This window comes from Rhipicephalus microplus, chromosome 10 (genome assembly GCF_043290135.1).
Source record: "Rhipicephalus microplus isolate Deutch F79 chromosome 10, USDA_Rmic, whole genome shotgun sequence".
In the NCBI taxonomy this organism is placed as follows: domain Eukaryota; kingdom Metazoa; phylum Arthropoda; class Arachnida; order Ixodida; family Ixodidae; genus Rhipicephalus; species Rhipicephalus microplus.
Window position 1 is genome coordinate 36,784,878 of NC_134709.1, and position 24,492 is coordinate 36,809,369.

General features: G+C 46.2%; 2 protein-coding genes across 2 annotated transcripts in view; both read left to right on the forward strand.

Annotated features, from left to right (window-relative positions):
* LOC119180705 (sodium-coupled monocarboxylate transporter 2) overlaps positions 1 to 9,328 on the forward strand; it is a 41,574-nt gene extending 32,246 nt beyond the window's left edge. The window contains exons 13-16 of the mRNA XM_037431835.2: positions 2,684 to 2,844; positions 6,027 to 6,127; positions 6,411 to 6,508; positions 8,095 to 9,328. Of these exons, the coding sequence (XP_037287732.2) occupies positions 2,684 to 2,844; positions 6,027 to 6,127; positions 6,411 to 6,508; positions 8,095 to 8,223 (489 nt within the window). The 3' untranslated portion in view covers positions 8,224 to 9,328. The remainder of the gene's footprint in view (positions 1 to 2,683; positions 2,845 to 6,026; positions 6,128 to 6,410; positions 6,509 to 8,094) is intronic.
* A 2,889-nt stretch (positions 9,329 to 12,217) lies between these two features.
* On the forward strand, positions 12,218 to 22,788 carry LOC119181407 (store-operated calcium entry-associated regulatory factor-like). The gene is made up of 7 exons (XM_075874655.1): positions 12,218 to 12,453; positions 14,058 to 14,236; positions 17,869 to 17,979; positions 18,846 to 18,895; positions 21,471 to 21,700; positions 22,553 to 22,651; positions 22,709 to 22,788. Exons 1-7 carry the CDS (start codon positions 12,387 to 12,389, stop codon positions 22,759 to 22,761), a joined length of 789 nt encoding a protein of 262 aa, XP_075730770.1. The 5' UTR covers positions 12,218 to 12,386; the 3' UTR covers positions 22,762 to 22,788.
* The last annotated feature ends 1,704 nt before the right edge of the window (positions 22,789 to 24,492 follow it).

Genomic DNA, 24,492 nt, shown 5'->3' on the forward strand with positions numbered 1-24,492 from the left:
CAGCAGTGCAAGGGGGGATTCATTTGAAAAGCTGTCACAATGTTCGTAGTAAATGCGGAATATTTTATAGTCGCACTTGCTCGCGAATTTGGCGGTGGCGTCAAAAACCCATTGCACATGCTCGTGCTTTGCGTCTCGTGTCAACTGTCACTCACCCCTCCTCTATCACCTCGCAAGGCCGACGCAGGGAGTGTCTGCTGGTAACAAAAAAAAAAAAAACAACTGCTCGCGCTGCACAACCGTCCACTGGCCTTTTTTACTGTTTAAAAACACCGGCTCTTGATGAAATCCGGGTTTTTCCGACGATAAGCCTTAATAGCGTCGGTGGAGAACAAGAGCTTTAGAAAATAGCCCGCTAATTATCTGCACCTTCCTTCCCTTATTTGGCAAAATTAATGAAATGTTCTTTTGAGCTACATAAAAATTATTTTTTCTTGTTTTCTTGCGCACGTTTATTTTATGTGAAAAACAAAAGAGAGACTTTCCTTACCGTTAAAAAGAACTTGAAAACATCCTTTCAGGTACGACGTTAGGAGCTGGTAAATGAGGTGACCACAAATGTTTTTGCGGTGCAACGCTTGCAACCTTGAAACCGTCTATATGTAGGCACTGAATCGCACATCAGTGTCCCGCCACTTGTTGAAGGCAACGCTTCCACTTCATTCAATCAATAGGCATAATGAAGACGAAATAACAACTAAACATTCCCGAACCGTGCCCAATTGCGCAACATTCATGCGATACCCCCCCCCCCTCTGTGGCACATTTACTCCTCTCTCTCTCGCTCTCTTTCTCTCTCATTCCCCTCTCCCTCGTGTAGGGTAGCAAACTGGACTTAGTCTAGTTAACCTCCCTATCATTCTGTTATTTTTTAGGGGCGAAGCTCCTTAGGGCGTGGGCTGTGCGTCCCCTGTAGCCTGTATGTAGCCACCTCTAGTTTAGTTCTTGCAGTGTTCACTAGATGGCGGTACCGTCCCCTGTATGTAGCCACGTCTAGTTTAGTTCTTGCAGTGTTCACTAGATGGCGGTACCGTCTCCTGTATGTAGCCACCTCTCGTTTAGTTCTTGTAGTGTTTACTAGATGGTGGTACTTGTAGCTGATGATGAAAAGATGCAAGATGTTATAAACTAGAAAGCGGTACTTGTAGTTGATGAAAAACGCGAGATCTTATAAAATAGGAATGATGTCACATATGGCGCGTGTCATTGGTTGAAGGCAATCGTTCGATTTAGTGCGGCGACGTACGCTAGGGGGAGCGATGTAATAAAATCGAGTGGGCAAAATGTACAGAGGATTCATGGTTTACCAGGTTTACCTCCGGAGCTTCGCCCACTCATCATCATTCACTTCGTGGATATGGCGGAATTTTTTTCTTCTCTCTCTGTTTTACTCGAGTTCCCGCGTAACGTGGATCCACAGCACAATATTGGCCAGCGAAAGGCACGGGACAAGGGTCTCCTTGATTTTGTGGCTAGGTCAACGGTCGATGCGTTGTAATATGTCTGCTCCAATCGTTTTGCGGCTGTGGTCGTTGATCACCGCGGTCGCGTATATACTCAGCTACCGCGAGGAAAGTGTCTGCCTCCGTAGCAGAGCAGGTAAGGAGTACATGGCCTCCTTATTTTAGTATTTTCGGAATATTTCTGCCACGTGACTGCAGTCGTTATTAGCTCGAGCGATTTCCTCGCATTATCCCGGCGGTCGCGCAACTTCCCTGCCTCAAACGGCGCCGTGCGTGCTAAAAGCATGGCCCAGCATTCTCGATGGTGAAGTGGTGATGTCGAGTCTTCGAGAAAGAAAATGTGAGAGCGAGCCTGAAGACGATTGTTGTCCCGTTGCAGAAATACTCCCCAAATACTCGTTTTTTTTCTTACCGCCTTCTAGCAGACAGTCATAATTAGTAGGAGCACGGTGACCACGTGACAATCTTATTTATTTTTCAAGCACTTATATTTTGCTAATATTTAGAAGATGATCTTGTAAGATCTAAAGTGCAACGAAATCGATCATACCGCTTCAAGTTAGGAGTTAGGTTATCAGAGATTTCGATTTTTTAAGATAAGAAAAAAATAATTTATATGAACTTTAATAGTACGAGTTCAATGAGGAATAAGATGTTTCGGTATTGTGAGCTGCTGTGATTTCCGCGGACCTGGTGGGGCAGATCTCGACCAGGTCCGCCGCGTATATTCAACGCGGCCTCTGAGATCTTTCACAATTTGGCTGCACGTTTAGGACGTAGTTGACAAAAGTGTCGGGCCAGTGCCACGCCAGTTCCTCTAGCGTTAGCGCAGCACGACACTAGCGGGCTCGGTGCAGCGGTCAAATACAGGGCAGAAGTACGCCGTGAGTTACGTATACTTCACGCTACTTGCAAGAGACGAGAACTCGAGGAGAAGCTAGCGCTGAAGTGCCGATGAACTTGTACATCATGACGTCAAATCGAGTGCAGAAGTACAGGTGATGCGAGCTGCAGTCGCTAAATTGAGCGCCAGAGTGCAGCATTCTTAAACTAGACTAGAAAGTGCAGCTAAATCGAGGAGACCTATGGTTAACTCCGGGGAACAAACGAGGGCTCGTGAAGGACCACTGTTATTGACACCTAATCCACCTGCTATGTTCGCTCGCACTCCTCTCTCTATTGGGCATGAATACGACTAGGCCACCACATTCTTTTCGCAGGGCACGGCGGTGGCAGCACTGGTCGTATTCGTCCTACAGATATGGCAGACCACGGGCCGCTTCATCTCCCGGATCACACCGGCTAGGATGACGTACGGCGTGGACAGATGCTTCGGGAACTACACACTTCACGAGGAAGCGCCGCCTCAAAGTACCGAACAGTGAGTAGACTTCTGGGACAGTGTTGTAAGCTGAGCTGTATGCGTTTCGATCTTGACGCAGAGATGTACTGTGCGAAGCGGCTGCGAGGAATGAGGTAACACTTCAAGTCAGGGAAATATACTATAGAAAGCAACGTCAAGTAGCTGCATTGAACCACATTTGATTTTATATATACATATTTCAAATGCAAACACTGTTAGGGCCCGACATCGAATAAAGAATCAATAAACAAACAATGAAGCACACGAAATAACAACACAAAAGAATAGCCGTAGGAAAAACGAATAAATGAAAATAAAAAAATGAAGCGTGGGAACTTGGGAAAGTTGGTAAGACATAACTAAATGTATGTCCTTGATTATAGCTTTCGTTGATTCGCTGTAGTTACTATAAGGTTTTTTGCTTACTCTCTTACGGGACGGCTCTATGCCCTTTCATGGTAGAGTACCTAGTACTCTAAACCGTTAACAGTGCTTTAAACACATGTGCTTCTCTTCGACAGGACCTCATGAAATGTAACGCCCACGGGACGGCTTTTCGTCCTCCCATAGTAGATTACCAAGTACTCTAAATCGTTAACAACTTTTTTCTAAACACATTCAAAAATAAGAAAATTCTGTAGATGCACTACATAAGACGCTAATTCATTTCTTTGTCGGGCTATTACAGGCAGCCGGCGTTGTCCGTGGCGGTGTCCACGCACCGGCAGGTGTTATCTCTCCGCTCTCACTTTTCTCTCATAGCAACAGCTGTGGACGCGCGCGCTTATAAACGCCCATAGCAACCAGAGCAAGTGATTCGAGAGAGCGTAGGAGAGGGTAGGTGCAGTGCTTCGCCTTTCTTTCTCTCGCGTTTGGCTCTCTCTCGTCCCGGCGCCCCACTCTTCGGTGCATTCGCGCCTCACTCTCGACCGTTCGCTGGCTGGGCGCCTGTCAAGAACACCCGCAAATGTGTGCTCGAGACGCCGCTGTGAAACGCCAACGCATAGACGAGAACGATGGCGCCCCACTCTCCCGTCAGCTCGCTCTTCGTTCTCCACCGTTCGCTGGCTGGGCGCCTCTCAAGGTGATGGTAAAAGTTGGTGAAGGCGAAGTTCTGACGGCAACGGTACCCTCTCTCGCCGCAAAAAAATGCCCTCACATTTCCTCACGATTTCTTTCAGAGAGGTGCGTGCATTTTTTTTTTCAAGAAATCGCCGAATGAACTCAGTATCGAGAGTCCTTGCCTCACATATTGATCCGCAAACATTTCTTAAATCCGTCGAAATCGAGTAGAATTGCAGGGCTTTGTCGTGAGTTTTGAGCACTTTCTGTCTTTTTTCGTCCCGACCATAGAGTTTCTCAATATACACTAGAGGAAATTCTGGCTCTAGTGTCTTTGGGGAGCTGCAACGCACGGCGCTTGAGCGAGCATTTGAATGATGCGTAGTACACGTATTTGTCTAATCTTCGTACTTCTGGCCTGCTTCTAGCTCCGTGTGTGTTCATGTGGCTTGGAGCTGTTTTCTAAAAAAAATAGCAAGTGTTCAGCGGTTGCGCTTCACCACCTTATTCTTTTAGACTTACCATTATGAGTCGGTTCACTAAGTTCAAGAGGGTTCGTTCTTTTCTTCAAAACGAAACCGTAACCAGAAATAAACGAAGCCGCACTACACGATTCGCCGCCCACAAGTACGAAGACTAGGCAAGTGTGTGTACTACCCATCATTCCCATAGTCACTAAATGATCGCAGTGCGAGAGTCCCCTCTAGTTAAATTTAGCAAACTCTATGGTCCCGACAGGGGAAGGCTGGCATGAGGGGAAAAGGTACGTCTGTGCGCCTGATGACTTTGAGACCACACTCTCCCGTTTTGATTCATGTGCCAGTCTGTGGTTCGCTGCTTAATGTTAGCAGAGTATAGAGCGTGGTGCGGCAAATGTCATCACGTCACGGCAAGCTCGTCTCATCCAAACTTCGTTCTTGATTTATGTCGGCTATTGGCTCATATATAGCAAGCTATCTGTTATTCTAAAATAGACAGCAGGCGCCGGCTGCTCGTAAAAGTGTGAGCACAGAAAGGAAATTAAAAATTGCTGGAGTGGAAGCTCGTGCATTGTTTTGCCAGCAATAGTGAAGCTGCTGCTTTTGCCCTCCAGAGATCTCAGAAATATGGCATTTTCTGGTAGTGCCTACTTAGACATCAAGTGCCTTTGACCTGTTACTCTAAAGGCTACGTTATTATAAATTAAAAGATAGTTATTTTTGATGGAATATCCCACAGAGTCGAGTACTGGTGATTTATTATTCAATAAATTTGCCTTGAATTCAAGGCTTACTAAAGAAAACGAGTAACAGAAGGACGCACTTTGTGCACTGTGTGACCAGAAAAAGTTGTCACGTTAAGACGCTCCTTCTGGATCGCCGGACGCCAATGGCTCATCATGCCCCTGGTAAGATGGCTGCCGTAGCCTCCATCTTACGTTGGGTACGGCTTAACTCGTGAGCGATAATTTCCACAACCTCCTTGGAGCACAGGCGTGCCTGTACGAAAGGAAGGCGCCTTAGAAATGACCAACTTTGTGCATGGCTTCTGAACACTCCCTGCCACGCAGAGTTGCAAGATTTGGCTGACCTGTTCATAGCAATGTCTTTCCCCCCCTCCTCGATATGTAGTTTGTCACCAAGCCCGAAATGTGACTCATGACTCCTTTAACAAAAAAATGAGACTGGCAGGCAACGTACTGCACGCGAGTGGTGTTGACTCGTAGAGTTGGACGTCAAGCGAAAGGAAATGAATTCCATGGCAGCACTAAACTAGGTGGTGTAATACAAATCGCAGTTTGCGGACATCAACACAGATTTCAAGCAAGTGCAATTTAAAATCCTTGCGAGACATCTCCGCATTGCAGCAGTGCACTAATAGGCTGAAGATGCTAATACTCGTGGATTCATAAATGTTTGATTATAGTTCCGATCTGCAACAGCCCACATTGTTGTTAGGGGCTTGCCTGGAAATAACAGCCAGTGTTTTTAATGTCGTTTTTTTCTCGCTTACTCAAAATTATGCTGGCCAGCTTTCGGAAAAGAATTTGCCACCTTAGATACGCCTCCGTGATTGTCGTTGCAGCGATGAATGAATCAATAAGACTACAGGTTCAGTACGTTACTAAATGTTCGGTCTCATGTCATTTTACAACGCAGTGTAGACGCTCTCCTGCTGTACCACCTATCCCCATACTGGTGCTGCTTTCTCACTATGTGCATCACGGTGCTGCTGGGACTATCATTCAGCCTGCTGTGCGGTGTGTATGCTTCGCTACCTCACTTCTTAGCAGCGAGATAACAACACGAATGCGCATGCTTCTAATCGTTTTATGTGAGTGCATAAGAGTGAACCTGAGATATTTGCTTTAATTTGTATGTGTGCGTGTGTGAACTATGAAACAGCGTCCCGATTATGCCTACGTTTTTCTTGGATTAGTTTCGTGTTGGATTCGCGTGTAATCGTGAAATATTAGTAGCTGCACATATCGCAGTGTCAGATTCTCTGCCTTGATGGGCTTACTAACTCTACTTATTGTGCAGCCTCTACGAGTGACGACATTTGCGTTGCGGCGCGTCTGGCAAGCCCTCCGGTCTTCAAGCTTTGGCGTCGAGTTGGCCTACTGCGGCACGTAGTGAAGGTGAGCTTTTGGGTATACCCTCTTGACCATACCCTTGATCCACTTCCGGAATAACAAGATCGCCTAATTATGAGCGAGATTATACAGCGCGAGAAGCGCAGTATTGTCATATACGGCGGGCACCGGAGCTGATATGTGTGTGTTTAGAAAAAAGTGGTTTATGATTTAGAGTACTTGGAACTCTACTATGCGAGAGTATAAAGCCGTCCCGTGTGTTGATATTATGTGTTACAATATTTATGAGGTGCTGCGCCTCAGAAGGGCTCACAACATCTCGCGCGGCGTGCTATCGTTTAGGGGCAAAGCCCCTTTGAGTCACGGCTTGTCGTCGTTTTATTTCGTCGCCACGGTTCACAACAAACATGTTTGCGCCTCCGAATTCGGCTAAATCCCACAGCTTGTCACCGGTCCATACCATTGATATATCGGTTAAAGTTCATCGCTACTGCCTAAAACTTTATGTTTGGCTCATCCTCGATGTCAGAATATCCGAAGAAATGAGGCAAAGCCTCTAAGTTTTCTCATCTAAAACGAGAGACCCAAAGTAGATAACTTTACCGCAGAGACCCAAATGTGCGTCTCTGCGGTAAAGTTATCTATTTGAAACTTCTGCGAAGCGATGGTCTGCTAGTGGAGCGGTGGCAAGGAAAGTGGTTTGTCAAATGACCATTGTCCAAACTGCAGCAGAGGGACAATGGCACTTTCCAGTGCCAACTCCCCCTCCTTTGTGACAACGGTACGTGATATTGAAAGGATCAAGATCGATACAGTTACGTCCTCACCATAGTTATGTAGCCGTGTAGAGGTCATTTGTTCACTCTGAGCGATATTCAATGGTGGGCTTGTTCGTAGGCTACCTTGTAAGAATAGGGTAGCGCAAAACAAAATGAACAAATAAGAAGAGCTCACAAGAACACTCTCTGTTCCTATCATGACGTACTGAGCGACCTTAAATGTTTAATGGTGTCATCGATTGGCAGATTCGGAGTGGCCGACGAACTCTGCGCCGGAGCACTCCACTCTGGCAGGTGAGCAACGGGAGGGGATCTAAGACAGGAACACATGGACTTCCTCTGCAGCAAACGGCATGCAGGGTCACAATGGAACGGGATACGCGCGTCTCCCTTCTTGGATGAGTGGGCACGCTGCGCACAGCGACGCTAACAAAGCGAGAGCTCTGACGCGAGGCCACGCTGTAAGATACAAACACTTTGTATCTTACACCGTGCGCGAGGCTCGACCAACGCGACCGGCGTCAGTTAGCACGCCCAAAGTTGCCACCATTTCAAGGCATGGTGTGCTTGCGACTTCCGGTCGAATCCGCCGATTTTCCTGGGGTAGAAAAAGTTGCTCCGTGGAGTAGATTTCGCGATGAATCTGCTCCAGATCTGCCAATGGAACACACAAGGAGCACTCTCAGTCTGCGAATGGTACAGACTTGCTCCGCATGGAGCAGAAAAAAAGTACTACCGGAAGTGCTCCGAATCCGCCAATGGATGACACCATTAATTAAGCGTACACAGCCTTCAGTTACGAATTTATCGTTTCCCCGCCTTCTGTTCTTTTTTTTTTCCTTTTTTCGACAGACCGAAAGCCACGAGGCAAGAGAAACAGTCGGCAAGAATTCTTTCCTTGAAATACAACCACTGAAAGTAAAAGAAGACAACCTCGCCCGTCAACCAGGGAAAGATGGCGATATCGATATTGGAGTATAGCCGGTGCCATTGCGTCACGCAAAGCATGGCACACCGCTACACAGAGTGAAAGCCACGTCGATTCACCGAGAGCATTTAACTTCAACCTGAGTGCATTGTCCAGCCATTCCGTCGTCGTTACAGGACGCCGACGTCACCGTTGCAATGAACACAAGCTTCCCACTTATGGAACATCCCGAAGGATGCTCCGGAGCACGATGCAGCCCTCTGCGGTGTGTGCGGTCGCCTCGACACTGCAGCGTGAGCATGTCGCCATGCAAATCTCCGCGCATGACCGACAGAACCGCGGGAACGCGTAGAGCGTCTATACAAGCGCTACGTGGCTCACGTCGTGCTCCATATTATTTATGTGTTTCCACTTGAAAAGTGTGTCTACCCATCGGACATGTTGCGCCAAACGATTCGTGAAGTTCAGGGGAACATTTGGACACCAAAAGAGTGGACTTCCGACGAACGCACGGAACAAAGACTTCCGAATAGAGTGAGCTCAAGTGGTGAACGAGCTGCGCCAAGCGCCATCTGCGCCAAAACCCCGTTATAATGTTGTTTTGGACCTATAGGTGTAGCAAGCTTTTAGCGTGGGAAGGTGGGTACAGTACTCGCAGATGATAAGAACAGATAAAAAGATGGCTTTCATGCATGTTCAAGTCGTCATAGTCGAATGTGTAAAGAACGCCGAGTCTTGTTGTTGTTGTTGTTGTTGTTGTTGTTGTTGTTGTTGTTGTTGTTGTTGTTGTTGTTGTTGTTGTTGTTGTTGTTGTTGTTGTTGTTGTTGCGAGCCGCGTGGCTCGTGTGGCGCGAGCCAAGAGGAATTTCAGAACGGCTGAGCTCCTGGCCTGGCTGGACGCTGCAGTGGTGACTCCACCTAGGCCTACATCCCAAATAAAAGCTTTGACCTTCGCGCGGGCTCGTCGCAGCCATCTCGTCTCCCGTTCCTCAATACGCTCATCACACACACACATGTACAGTCGTCAGCAATCTTAACAGGAACGCTCCGATGCGTGACGTGGGCTTGATTGATGCCAGCCGCGAAGCTCTGCGCACTGTTGCCGAGATAATACCTTGGTATGCTTCGATAGGATGTGGGCATGCAAGGAGTAGCATATCGGCAACAGAACCCAGAGCTACGTGTCGCTAGCGTCGATCAAACCGTTTAAAGACACGCTGCGGAGCGTTCATGTTAAGCTTGTTGACGACTGTATGTCCAACACTGGGAAGATAACACGTGTGCTTTAGGTATGCTAAATGTAATTAGTTATCGTACTACTCGCGATCATATGATTTGTGGGCACTACTACTAGCAGGACTGTAAGAGCGCCCACGGAGCAATAACTGTTTACACGCTAATGATAAGTTCGTCCTTTGACTTTCCACGCATATTATCTTTTTCTACACGAGGTCCTGGCTCTGATCCACCATACGCTCTATCACTCGCCAACTAAATGTAAAAAAAAAAACGAAAGAAATAACGATGTCACAAAGAAAACATGAAGCGGCATAGCGCAAGCTGTCAGAAGCTCGCGATATAGAAACACCGTTTGGTTCTACAACACGAAAAGTTGACTCCGAATCCGCATCACACAATGTTTGACGAATACATTGGTTTGAGCGCTTTTTCTTGTGCGTGTCGGTGTCAAGCGAAGCCAGAGAGGGAGTCTGTGAGTGAGAAAGCAGATGTCATAGCTTCTGCTCTCAATTTGAAACGCACCGAGTAGCTATCGAGAGACGCGGCCCACACGCCCCACTTCGTCAACGGCGCCTGAGGTGTCTTCTTCGGCAATGACTACACCCAGCGGGAACACCCTGGACTACGTGGTTTTCATCAAACTTACGACCCTTAGCCTCGGCGAGGCAGGCTATGCTTTGTGGTCTATCATATGAAACGTTAACCATAGGGTGGGGCTGACAGGGAGTCGTAGAAACGTTAAGCTTGCATATGCTGAATGCTTGGCCTTAGCAACAAACGAGCTTGGCACCTTTTAAGGTGAACGCCATGCACTTTGATATACAAGTCGGAAAAACAGAAAGCTTATTCTACTTTGCTAGAGAAATGTCCCTTATATGACAAGAAACCCTAGAATCGACAAACACCATAATAACTTTCCTTGCAATGTAATAAGTATAAGCTTCTATGAAGACTTGAACGGTAGGGAACTGTTATCCATATAAATGTGGATGGCTCTGTAAGATGTCGCCCCCCTATGGAGACCATCTAAGGAAAAGCTGTCATGTATGCGGACCTCATGGTTGGCTTGGGTTCCCGCGCCGTGGTTTCCATCAGTGATCATCGTGAACTATTCGAAATATCAATCTATATTCACAAACATTTTGATTCATTTCCTAAATTACTTGATTTTTTCGTACCATGAACATTCCATTTGCCTATTTAAAAAATAAAAGAGTCATGCTCCGCCATTCCTCTGGGTGGGTTGCGCCAAGCTATTGAGGAACCAACCAACCAACCAACCGATGAAACAGCGAAGTCGGTAGCCTTCTCTTCGTTTCGCTAACGCAGTTCTATGTTTTGCAAGTCTATCAGATAGGTTGTATCTACTCCTTATCAAACACTTCTTGTCAAGCATTGAATCCTACCAATCCCACTCTTATACGCAGTTACGAGAGAAAAAAAAAACCTCCCCTTAAGGCGCTTCCATACTTCGTATCACTTCACTTTATTGAGCACTATTCGTTAAGCTTCGAGGTGGTAGTATAGCCGCCATATTTTAAAAACACAAAGTATCGCATGACAGATGTGAGGCTACTGCAACATGCACGCCATTCGTTGAGCTACCTGTTGTTGATTGATATGGGGGGTTCAACGTCCCAAAACCACCTTATGATTACGAGAGCCGCTGTGATGGAGGGCTCCGCAAATTTCGACCACCTGGGGTTTTTAACGTGCTACCCAATCTGAGCACATGGGCCTACAGCATTTTCGCCTCCATCGAAAACGCAGCCGCCGCAGCCGGGACTCGATCCCGCGACCTGGGGGTCAGCAGTCGAGTACCTTAGCCACTACACCACCACGGCGGGGCGAATTATCTGTTGTTTTCCCTTTTGTATTGAAAGTTCTGTGCAGTTGGATTCACACAATTTCCGTGGCATGTACGCTTACGTCAATGACAGTTTTCTTGTAGCCCTCGCATATTTCTGTGGTACATAACAGTTTGTTAGACTGTTAATTTACTCACAGAATTTACTCGTAGTTATAGCACTTGTTACTACAGCATTGCCATTATCTCCCTTGATTATCTATTCGTACCAAGCACGTCTGAAGTCGACGAGTTAACTCACGCGAGATATTAGAATACCCCTGAAAAACCCACTCTTTTGGTAGTTTCCTTTTCGTCAAAACAACACAGGAATGGAACCGTCTCTCAGACTACATCTTTAGTGAAACTGATAATAAAACCTTCTTTATTTTTTTCCACAGCAACGCTCACGATATCACTGCCAACAAGAATTGTTTGTTATCTCGAAACGTTTAGGCGTTAAATATGTATGACTGCAACGTTGTTTGTAGCTTGTTTAATACACCATTAGTTTAGTATGTTTGTCTTAGAAAGTATATAGTGTATACTGTCGTATATTTTGTATCTATTATGCAAATCACGAACTATGTTACAATGTTACCCACGTGTACCTCCCCTACGCAATTCCTTAAGACGATGTAGGGGATGTGTAAACTAAATAAATAAACTGCTGTTCTCACTTTTAGGTGACAAGTGTTGCGTAGTGGGATATACCCAATGTCTGTGGAACGTACCGTTTCTGGTGTTCACAAGCTTTTTACGCATCCCGTACACAAAACGCTCGACCAGGAACAGCTGAGCTGTTGAAAGTAATTTTTCCCTTTCCTTGGTTTTTTTTTAATATTACTTCTTAGCTTAACCGCCGGCTACTTGGCCAGTCACCTGTTGTGCGTGCAAGCCAATATAAAAAAAACAAGAAAGAACTAGCTATCCCACATCGCAAGACAGAAGAAGAAGAGAAAGTCAGGAGGAGCCTGAAGTGGCGATGTCGCGATTCGATCATCGTTTGAACTGTAAAGTTCGATCGCCGCCAACACCAATGTAAGCTCCCACGTGCCTGACGTCATCAAATTCGACGAGTGTGCCTAGTCTGAAAGTTTGTGTAAATCTGCCGTACCGCCGCATTACAGCATGAACCATCCTGGCATGGTTGCACTTCTGCTATGCATCGTGGCTCAACGTTCAATGGCCTGGTGGGGTAAGTCTAGCCTCTTTATTGCGCCTGCGTACTTCCTGCACAATTCAAGAGCTCGGCAGCGTAGACAAGGTGGCGATAAGGCGAGAACGGCTTTAATAAACCAGAGCTACGGCATCAATGTAGTCATGGAGCACGTCGCGCGCCTAGGAACGACTACGAAACAGTGTCACGGCTAAATCAACATGTAGCACAGGGCTGCCAGATTAAGATTACTTGCTGTCTCACAACAGCTTTCATAGTTACGATTAGAACAGACGGCACGATACCTAACACAATAGGTCTTTTTTAGAGGGTAAAGCCTCTGGTATGAAGTATTTTACATCATGCATATGCGCACCACTCCCTTCGGGCTGCTATTAGAAGTAATTGTATTGTAAATGCGAAGAAAGAAAGGAGGATGGAAAATATTGCCACCGGCAGGATCCAAACCTGTGACATTCGAATAACACGTCAAATCATTTACCACTGAGCTGCGGTGACGGTCATCAGCCCGTCCACTTTATACGGTATACATCTGCGTTTAAAAATGGGGCCGTCAGTCATAATGACAAGAGGGGGCGCCGACTGATGCTCCCGCACTTAAATGCACATGACTGATTATTGATTTGTGGGGTTTAACGTCCCAAAACCATCATTTGATCATGAGAGACGCCGTAGTGGAGGACTCTGGAAATTTCCATCACCTGGGGCTCTTTAGCGTGCACCCAAATCTGAGCACGTGGGCCTACAACATTTTCACCTCCATCGAAAATGCAGCAGCCGCAGCCGCGATTTGATCCCGCGACCTGCGGGTCAGCAGCCGAGTACCTTAGCCATTAGACCACCACAGCGGGGCTTAAATGCACATATATACCTTACGAAGTGGACAGGGTTATACTTTTTTTTCACTCTTGTTTCTTCACACTTACATTACAATTACTTCTAATAAAATCTTCTAATTTTTCTGTGATGTCTTCATGACTCCATACCCTGCTAGCCAACACATTTGTTTATTGCAACTTACAATACAACGTAATGACCCGCACCGCACACAAGGTACGGTCTTATAAGCTAACAAAGAACTAAACAGTGACGTCAAAGAGCCAGACAGTTTTATGTGCATTTTATCCTGAATACGATACCTTAAGATACAAGAAAAGAGCAGTGTGGATTAGGAAACAAACGGGCGTTAAACATATCATAGTTGAAATCAAGAAGAGGAAATGGACATGGGCTGGGCATGTAGTGCGTAGACAGGATAACCGCTGGTCATTAAGGGTTACTGACTGGATTTCCAGAGAAGGCAAGCGGGTTGGGGGGAGAAGGAAGGTTAGGTGGGCAGATGATATTAAGAAGTTTGCGGGTATAAACTGGCCGCAGCAAGCACAGGACCGAGTTAACTGGCGGAACATGGGAAAGGCCTTTGTCCTGCAGGGGACGTAGTCAGTCTGATGATGATGACGATACGCAAAGCATAGAAGGACGTTAGTGCACGCGTTTCACCTTGGGTGGTATTATACAGCAGTTTCCTCGGCATTATTGTCCGTTAGTTTTCAAAACTATTGTGTCTAACTAAGAAAACGAGCCCTTACATTTAGACTCGAGCTACACGTTGGCACACGCAGGTGACAAAGTGAGGCTGAAGGATGTGCGGGCCCTCACCTTGAGGCGGGGATACTACACGACCGGTCGGCGATCCCACCCCGTGCCACAGCTGCACTGCCGCGGCGGCAGCGCCGGATGCAAACATCAGCCGTCGGTCGTTCAATGCTACAACCGCGGGACTGACGGTGTGGACGTGCAGGTGATCTTTTTCGCCACCCTTCAAACAACACTGTGGACGTGCAGGTGATCTTTTTCGCCACCCTTCAAATAACACGCACACGTCTTCATCACGTCTTATGTTGCTTACTCCTTCGTTATACTCATGTGTCCTTTTCTCTGTGGGGCGTGTTCTGTGCTTGCGCTGTTAATATGAATTAAGCGTTGCACTGATGGCCTGCAAACGACATCAAAGGACGCCATGGGTATGGCTATAGGAAGGGGGGGGGGGTGACTCTTTAACACCCACAACTTTTCGATTTTGTTTGTGTATATATATAAGCACACGTTGATTGATTGATTGATTGATTGATTGTAATGCAGGGTTTAACGTCCCAAAAGCCACCACATGATTATGAGAGATGCCGTAGTAGAGGTCTCCGAAAAGTTTGACCACCTGGGGTTCTTTAACGTGCCTCCAAATCTGAGCACGCGGGACTACAGCATTTCCGCCTCCATCGAAAACGCGGCCGCCGCAGCCAAGATTCGATCCCGCTATCTGCGGGTCAGCAGCGGAGTACCTTAGCCACTACACCACCGTGGCGGGGCGACGCACACGTACAAACGCATGCACCGACATAGTATGCTTGAATGCCTCTCCCCCCCCCCCCCCGCCCTCCGAAAAACAAAAACACAGCATATCTACGGAGTGAATGATGATGAGTGGGGCAAAGCGCTGGAGGGTTTCATCGGTGAACTGTGAACGATAGGCCAATATCGCCTATAGATCATCAAAGACGTAACAATGTATATACTTATACAAGAAATTTAATATTGGTAAGTGGTAGCTATACGCCGCTTCAGTTTCCCCTTCATTATAATGGCTTTAGGGTCGGTGAAGTGATGGATCGGCGATGGGGCGTAGCGGGATGTTTGCGAGGACGAAGTAGTGGGCAGTTTGCAAAGATGGAACTATAGGCGGTCACGTAGAAACAAGGAATGGGCACGATAGGAAAATCTATGATTCTTTCACGCGCACCGGGATACAAGCACACGACCATCTTGCATTTTATATTGGCTACTTCTCAACAGTGTTGGCTTTATGGTCACTGAAGCGGTGGATCGGTGATGGGGTGTATGTTTGCAAGGTGGCTACGTACACCAACGGAAGGAGGACAGACCCACACCTTAAGGAGCTTCGCCACTGAAAAAATCCTGGCCTCTTATCACGGTGAACAGTGGTGGCAGCGAATGCTGCACAGTGACGTGCTGGCGCCCCAACTCAGGGTTGTCCAAAGGGCCCGTGTGGTGACAGAAGGGTTGATGAAGCGTACGTGCAGAACTTCTGCCTATGCGCAATGTGCTAAATGTCGCGTTTGTATACGTGCGCAACGCCGCTGCAGACTCCACGTACGCGCGTGTTGTTCACGCTGATTGCGTACACGTGGAGCCACAAACATAGCTTCTCACCATTCAAGTACTACACATCATGGCGGCTTCCGTGATGTCACGGCAAGCCATTTTTAAACAGGCGGTGTAGCACGAAACTATCGTCGCTTCCTGCCTCTAAAAAAACGAAAGATCAACATTTACCACGAAGACGAATACATAACCGATGCAGTGAGTGAGTGAGTGGGTGAGTGAGTGAGTGAGCAAACTTTATTTAACCAGTGGATTGAGGCGTGGGCCTAAGCCGCGCCAGGGGCGGTGGAGAGACCCTGTCTCTCAGTCGCCTCCCGTGCTCGCTGGATGGCCCATATTTGATCTGTCCAGTGGTGACAAAAAGTTTGCGATCTGAATACGAAGAAGCTGTGAACGTACAGGCCAAGTGTTATTTTGCGTGTAGCAGGCAGTTCCAACCTTCGCGCAAAATATCGCCTAGTCCCGCCTGTTTCTGGGTCTTCCATATTATTCCTCCTGTGACGTCACATCCCAGCTCGTGACAGCCTGTAAACGCCAACGACTGGGTTTCTGTTGATGATCACGGGTCGCATACAAGCGTAATGATGCAATCTATAGTTCCAATAAATTAGTCTCGAAGCAATCACAGCGCATTTGTTTACATCGATAACTGACGTTTCAACGGACTCCAACCTGTCAATGTAACCACAATTGAAATGCGCGGAGAAAAAAATCCACTGACGATTATGGCCTATAGTGCAAATTCTGGGCGCAGCTGTTCAAGTGTTGTAAACTTGCGATAATTTGAGGAAATGCACATGCGTTAGAGTGACGCGGCGTGGCGCTATACTCGGCGACAGCTTTTCTTGACATTGGAGCGAGGGCTACGGAGACGGGGCCTCAGCACATTTGTGTTACTACGCAAGATTTTGGTTCCAGTTTCGGTTTTCGCTTGCTCGCTGCGCTAGTGTGTTTAGCAAAATATATGCATGCAAAATGGGAACGTCAGAGTTAAACTTTGATGAGAGTGCATACATACAGCTAGTTACTGTGCTGTGTATATACTGGTACATATAAAATTTTCCGTTGTTCAGAACGTTTTCCCAGCATTATTCAGCCTTTATAACAGTGAAGTTTAGGTTCCGTGTTCAGCCCAGTATATATGGGTACGCGCCACACGTGATCGAATGTTAACGTTTACGGTATTGAGCCCTGGTACAGGCGAAATGGAAGGTCGGTTGCAGCACGATCCGGCCACGGGCCTGTCTTGTTTCAGTTTTGCTGTATTCGGTTTACGCCCTCAAAGGCTGTCAGCAATGATCGGCGCAGACTGCGCCTCAGTGTTCGAGAAGCCTCACAAGTGTTGTAGATCGTTGTTAAGATTGCGCGCAAGACGCGAACAGTGAAGCTTATTTCAGAGCTTGCGCGGCCACCAGTGATAAGGCTGGAAAGTTCGATGCGTGGTGTATAAAAGACGGCGCGTCCCAACGATGAGCAGCTTTTCCACGGCCGATGCTGTGCTCGCCGCTGCAAGAGCAATCACCGTGCAGGATTAAGCCTGCTGGAGCACCACGCGCTGTACAGTAAATAGAGGGGTACATTCCCCCACATACATTGTACCTCGGTAGTGGTGCTTTCCTGATTGTACATGCACCCTTTGTAGTCGTGAAGCTCGATGTTTTTGTCATGTACTTTATCCTTGGTTGGAAGTCAATAAACTTCTCTTTGTTGCAAGAGCAAGCAGCAGACGCAGCCGGCGTGAGGAAAACGTGGTGCCGTCCAAGAAATAAAAAAGAAAAAAAACTAGGGCGCATGATAACTTCTTTTCCATGAACAGCGTCCCATACTTGTTCTATCCTTATATTGAAGAAAGTTTTATTTATTCGGGCCAAGTATCTATTAGAATCAGAAAATAAAATAGGTACTATTTCCTGGCGCGCGCGCATGCAGGCGGTTCGGCTCTATAGCTTCCACAGTGCTGTCAAGAAAAGCTGTCGCCGAGTATAGTGGAACTATAGAATATTCGGTTATCGTGTCAACATAACGTGGCAGATTTGGCGTGCGTCTGTATAACATTCATACTTATTCTTGAAGCGAATTCGTAAAGTATTGCTCAATAACATGCAAGTCACGGCCACCTTCCCACCTCATGCTTCACATTAAATCGATTTCCACGGTACGTGGCACGTACCGAATTTTTCCTCCAGTGCGAATGAACATTGACTAAATTGTGCTTTCCGAGACATAGAATGCCTTCTCCTGATACATTTGCAGTGGGAATGCAAGGCGCAGATGAGGGAGACTCAAAAATTCGGCTGGATGCAAGTTACGTGCGAGGGATACGATCATTCCAGGGATGAATACGTCCTAGTTGGATCTTGTGGCGTAAGTGAATGCTATTATTTCCTTGACATGCATGTAGCAAATTTGGAGCTTTGAACATTTCCCGTATTAGAACGACAAATAATGCGAAATATTTTTTAGTTTGTCCGTCCCATGTTAAACAGTACAATTGAGGCACGTCGTAAAGGGGGGCAACGATTATTTCGTACAGTTCTTATGCTTTATAACGTACTGCATTTATACAAACATAAGTGTTGTTTGCATTTGGAATTTATTGAAAATATTTTCGCAATAGCCAAAAAATGAACCCAAGCTCTTTACCTTACAAGTACGATATGCTAAAGTACCCATACTATAAGTAAGCTACGAAAGCCTAGATGACTGCGTGCGTTGTCTCCTCATTGTCTCTACTGGCAAAGGTTTACATGTACCTTTCTGCATATTTTATGAACATTGTTCTTTTTGTTGCATTCCTTTGTATATATATATATATATATATATATATATATATATATATATATATATATATATATATATATATATATATATATATATATGTATATGTTTGTTTAGTAATGTGAACAATTGTGTATGCCCATTTGTCAAACACCACAATGAGGCCTGCGGTATGTGCTAAATAAGTTATAAATAAAAATGAATACGTATCATCTATTAGCTCATACACACGTATTCTTTTTTTTTTACACTCGGTTTTGAAACTGAGTCTACAAAAGTTCTCCCATTTTCGTAGCATCACATTGCATTTTTTTCATTTGCTTCTCAACATGTACCTAAGAAAAACTATGCCTCCTATATGCCTTACACAAATTGCTATATGATATTGTCTCTTGTTTTTTGTTTTTTTTTTCTACGAAAACGAAATAGTTTATTTCCACCTTCTCCAACAGCTGCAATACTATCTGGAGAGAACGGTGCCTGGCTATGACTCATCAAGGACGTGCGTAGCACTTTTCTGTCTGCATGTGCTGTAATCCTAGAGTTCTATTCGTAACCAAACTCATGCTTTCTCTTCCACAACCTGTAGCATATTTCAGAGGTAATACAAAGTGAACAAAGAAACATATAGACCCCAGGAGTATTAATCTGAAAAAAACATTCAGAACGTATCTGATTAGGGATTCATATTTGCACGTTGCAGTTATTAAAAAGAAAGAACGTTCTTGCTTCTATACCGTACGAACGCGTTGGTTTCTTGAATTGCCTCGAAACAGCAAAAAAAAAAAAATAACGCGATCCACTTGCTTCTCAGAACGCAGCCACCACATGATCTGTTAATAGCGATCCAGCGCGAAAAAATACCTTCAACAGTAAACGCATTCACCTTAAGTCCTTTCTTCGAAATTGTGCGTTACTAGTGGAGCAGGGAGAGCAATTCAAAGAACGTGAGTGCTTGTACACTCGTCTTGCGCACACCTGTGCACAAAATGAAATAGCAGTAGCCTTGTGCACGCCTTGCATGCGTGTCAGTAGGAGGTGTAAAAAAAGGCATCTGACCCTCTCGAGCCAGATCCGCACTTGCCTCCAGCCAAGCTGAGCAACGCTTTCTCCCTACTCCAGCCACGATGTCACATGGGTTTGCACTCCCCGAGACCTGGCGACACTCATGCACACCTGTGCCCTAATGTACCGCTCGGTGTACGAGCGTGCGTTCCTCCGTACTGGTGCGTGTCCCTGAGCACACGTGCGTGCACTTCTATGCCCTCCCGAGTCGTCCTGTGTGTCCCTGGATAGCGCATATGTCCTGCGCAATTGTCTTCTTTTCTCTCGTCTAGTAATGCGTTGGTAAATCCTCTGAAAATATTTGCTGTTCTGTCTTTTTCTTTTTTTTAAGGGCAAAGCCCTTTGCGCCGTGGGTCGTATGTCCCGTGTCGTCATAGTCGTCGTAGCAGCCAGTTGCAATTGCATTGCATGTCAATAAAAACTGTGTCACAGCATATCCACAGAGTGAATGATGATGAGTGAGGCGAAGCGTCCGTCATCCGCGCTTCCGTGTGTCTGTCCATCTGTCCGTGTGTCCGTCCGCTTCGCCCCACCCGTCATCATTCACTCTGTGGACATGCTGCGTTTTTTTTTTTTTGAAAAGAGGGGGGGGGGCGTATTGAATTTTCCATAAATCGTCTTGGGGGACTGTTGTTATTGCTGTTGTTCAGGAGGTCAGCCGATCGCGTGTAATTCGAAACAATAAAACATTGATACACCTGCTGCGTTGTTATTGAAATCCAGATCATGACATGTAGATCAGGAGTGCGCGCCCACGCGTGCAACGAAAGAGGTATAAGGAATCGCGCCGTTCTATTTCAGGCGCGAAAAGTAGATGCACAGAGCATATCCCCACCAAAAAGTATCTACCATTACATTACCCTCATGCTCATATTTTCTTTCCTTTTTTTCATTTTCTCCTTGAATTGTCCCTATCATTATCTTGCCACTCTATTACCCCTTAGTATGTTGCATACACAGTAATCCTACTTTACTGCAGTTGTCGCGTACGTGACAATTGTTATGGCGCGAGCTCAGGACGACCACAAAGGCTGAAGGCTAAAGAAACGTCATAATCTGTCAACTAGCCCAAACCGGCACGCGTCGCGTACAGTCATGTAAAACTAAAGATATGACCCCAGCTGAATAAATTTAAGTCACGTGATCTCTCGCGCATTTTCCTAAGACGACTTGAAGGCAGAAAGAATATGCTTTTTTTTTCCTAAGTCGATTCTACTGCTCACCCCCTCGCGAACACTTTCTGCTCCCAATGTGGTTTCGCGTTGGCTCCGGGATCAGAAATATTAGAAGTTTTCTGCAAGTCACGTGGTTACGCAGTGCCTCAGGGATTGGTCCACCTGCGGCCAAGCGACGATGCATCGGGATGACGTCGTAATGGGACGTCGAGTTTTGTTACATCTCTGACAGACTGGATTGGTCCACCTTGCGCCACGCGATGATTCATTGAGATCACGTCACAATGGGGCATCGGGTTGTGTGACATCTCAGACAGACAGGATCGGTCTACCTTTGGCCACGCGATGGTGCATTTGAATAACGTCATATTGGGACATCGGGATTTCTGACATCTTGACAGACAGACAGACAGACAGACAGACAGACAGACAGACAGACAGACAGACAGACAGACAGACAGACAGACAGACAGACAGACAGACAGACAGACAGACAGACAGACAGATAGATAGATAGATAGATAGATAGATAGATAGACAGATAGATAGATAGATAGATAGATAGATAGATAGATAGATAGATAGATAGATAGATAGATAGATAGATAGATAGATAGATAGATAGATAGATAGATAGATAGATAGATAGATCTGTGACACCACTTTGACGCCACATCGGCTTGTGTGACATCATAGTGGCGTCATGATCAAGTTTCGCGACCTCTGATGTCTTCGCGAGATGGCGATTTCTTGCATCACATGTGTTAGCTGTGATGCCAACGGTCGCTATTAGAGATTGATGAAAAACCTGATGCTTTCACCTTAATGTACGTTCAGGGATGTCATCGTCCTGATACTAGTCCTCCTCATCTGCTGCTGCTTGTGCTACCTCTGGTATTCGAGCAACCAACAGAATGTTCCACCACACGGTGTTGGCTACCAACCAGTAATAAACCAGCCGGCAGCCTACCCAAGTGCACCGCCTCTAGCTCCCAACCCACTCGGCAACCCTCCACCTTACAACTTGCGCTTCTGTTCGGCATGCCAACATCCTCACACAGCCTACGGTAAGGACACACTGGAAAGATCTGACCCGTCTCCAAACATATATGTAACATTAAAGGGGTCCTGGAACACTTTTTGAGCATGGTCAGAAAACGCTGGTGGTTGGTAGTCGAGGCTACCGAGAGCACGCGAATCCTCGACAAGTCATGCTATATACTCAAAAAGCGTTGTATCGCAGCCTTAAGTATCGCGTCCTTGAGGAAGGTATATTGTAGCTGCATCTTGCCGGAACTTACCTACGGAGCAGAAACCTGTAGGCTTACAAAGAGGGTTCAGCTTGAATTGAGGATGACGCAGCGAGCGATGGAAAGGAAAATAATAGATGTAACCTTAGGAGACAAGAAGAGTGCAGAGTGGTTCATGGAACAAACTGGGGTTAATGATATCATAGTTGAAATCAAGAAGGAATGGACATGGGCCAGGCACGTAGCACGTAGGCAGGATAATTACTGGTCATTATGGGTAACTGACTGGATTCCCAGAGAAGGCAAACACATGAAAGGGAGACAGAAAGTTAGGTGGGCCAATGAGATTAAAAATTTCATATGTATATCGCGGCAACGGAAAGCACAAGGCCGGGTTGATTGGTGGATCGTGGGAGAGGCCTTTGCCCTGCAGTGGGCGTAGTCAAGCTAATAATGATGATGATGAGACACAACAGTTACATTAGGGGACATTCACCAAATCATTTGCTTTCTCGTGCTAGAGTTATCGAGGAATTTTGTGCCAGTGTCATATAAATTAACCGTAACGATTCCCCTGACATACATACTGCACTTTTTTCAAGGAAATCCGCCCTTGTGCATGAGTACATCCATCCGTCCTAACTTCTGGTTGGCTGAAAATTCTTTCAGTGACGCCAGCTCAAATTGTGAACGAACTGCCCCCGCCAAAATGTCACATTCACGTCCTGGACACGCACGGTTCGCCAAATGACAAATGCAGCACTCCTGGTAAGGCTACTAAACGATCCAACAGATAAAGGTATAAAACCTTATTGTACATTTCAGGGGACAAGAGCAATCCGCGTGATATTACGTCTACAGGTGAGCCCCGAATTTAGGCATTTGCATAGTAGTTCATATTTTTCATACCGGAAAGTCTTTCGCCTTTCATTACTTTTTCTTCAAGCAATTAAAATGTTGAACGAAATACTTAGCAAGTTTTTTTTTTCTTTTGCTTATTTGTCAACGTTCTGAAGAGCCTGGTCTCTAAAAAACTGGCATTTCCATGTACAAATACAACCGATGAGCGAAGATTCTTAGAAATGGGACGCTATGGGCTTGATCTCGCTGCTGGCTTTCATGAAGGCGGTAAGATGGGGAGCGGGTGGGGAGAGCGTCTCTTGCACTCGGGAGTGGAACAGTGAGCGTGCGTCGCGCGTGGCGCAGCCATCTGCCACCGCGCCTGGGCTCGCCAGGAGCACGCGCCTGGGCTCGCCAGGAGCACGCGCCTCTTGTTTTCCTCGGCGCGAGTGCCCGGCGATGCGAGCATCGACGGTGACGTCGGCGGCGGTGGGGTGCGGACCTAAGGAGCTTCGCTCCCACAAAACCGTTACGAGAAGTGCACTTGCTTAATTGCACATTCGCATATATGTGGTATTTGTTTTTGTTTTCTTCATACAACGAAAAAAATTCACAAAATATTCTAACAGTAAGATTCCTGTCGTTTTAATATCATAGCTAGTATAGTCAAACATAGAAGAAAGAGCAAACGCTTTAATTCAATACAGTGACCCTGTTTAGACGGCTGTGAATGGTGACGTAATCACAGAAGACCCACAGTGATTGAACTTAATTCCAGAAGCTTACCGCTATGACCCACGCCACGCATTAGAAAAAAATCTAGCGATCGTTGAGATTTCGATCACTATTCGCAACACTTCGTAGCAAAAGCCGCTTACTCGCCATGTTATTCTTGCTTCTTTTTGTTTCAGGCTTCGCAGGAACCGAGCGGAGGTAGTCATGAGCTGTGTCGTCCTCGTTCAGGAGATACTAATCGCCATTGCACAATAATTAAAATTAGGAAGCCAACTACGGTAATGGGAAAAGACGTAATAAAAATACCAAACGATGTTGGAAATCAATCGAAAGCGATAACTCGTAATTGCTCCTTTAAAGTGTCTCCGCTTCACGGACATCAGTGACACCATTTCACAGGTGGGTTGATATATGCGCTGAGCCGACGAACCCGATGCGCGCGCCTGTAAATGGGGAAAACTGGACAGTGCGCGCTGTATACCATCGCGAAGGCTTGCCGCTGTTCGGGTTTCATTTGACGCTGATGGCAGATGTACAGAATATGCGATTATGTGCTATTACACATACAATGCATGTAATGTCACAATATGTTACAGTATGTAATGTCAAGTGACTGCATGCGTGTGTGTGCGCATATTTACATGTGCAGAAAACGCGATTATGCGTGCACACAAGTACAAACCCAAGAATAAATTGCTAGATGGTTGGGGAGGGGGAAAAGGCATTGCCTCACAGACAAAGGGCATCATCCATCTCTGTTTAGTGTTTTCTTTCTAAAGAGGGACTGCAACCGTGGTGCTAGCTTTCAGAAGCGAACCACCGCACTGCAGTGCGGTGGTTCGCTTCTGAAAGCTAGCCATGACTTCACCAATCCTACGCTTAGATTCGGGCGCACTTCAAAGAATCCCTTACAGTCGCAATGAATCGGTAGCCCCCGATTGAAGCGTGAACGCGTTGCATAATACTGCGGTTATTTCACAAGGATCTGCAATTTTGTTCCTTTTTTGATTGATATGTGGGGTCTAACGTCGCAA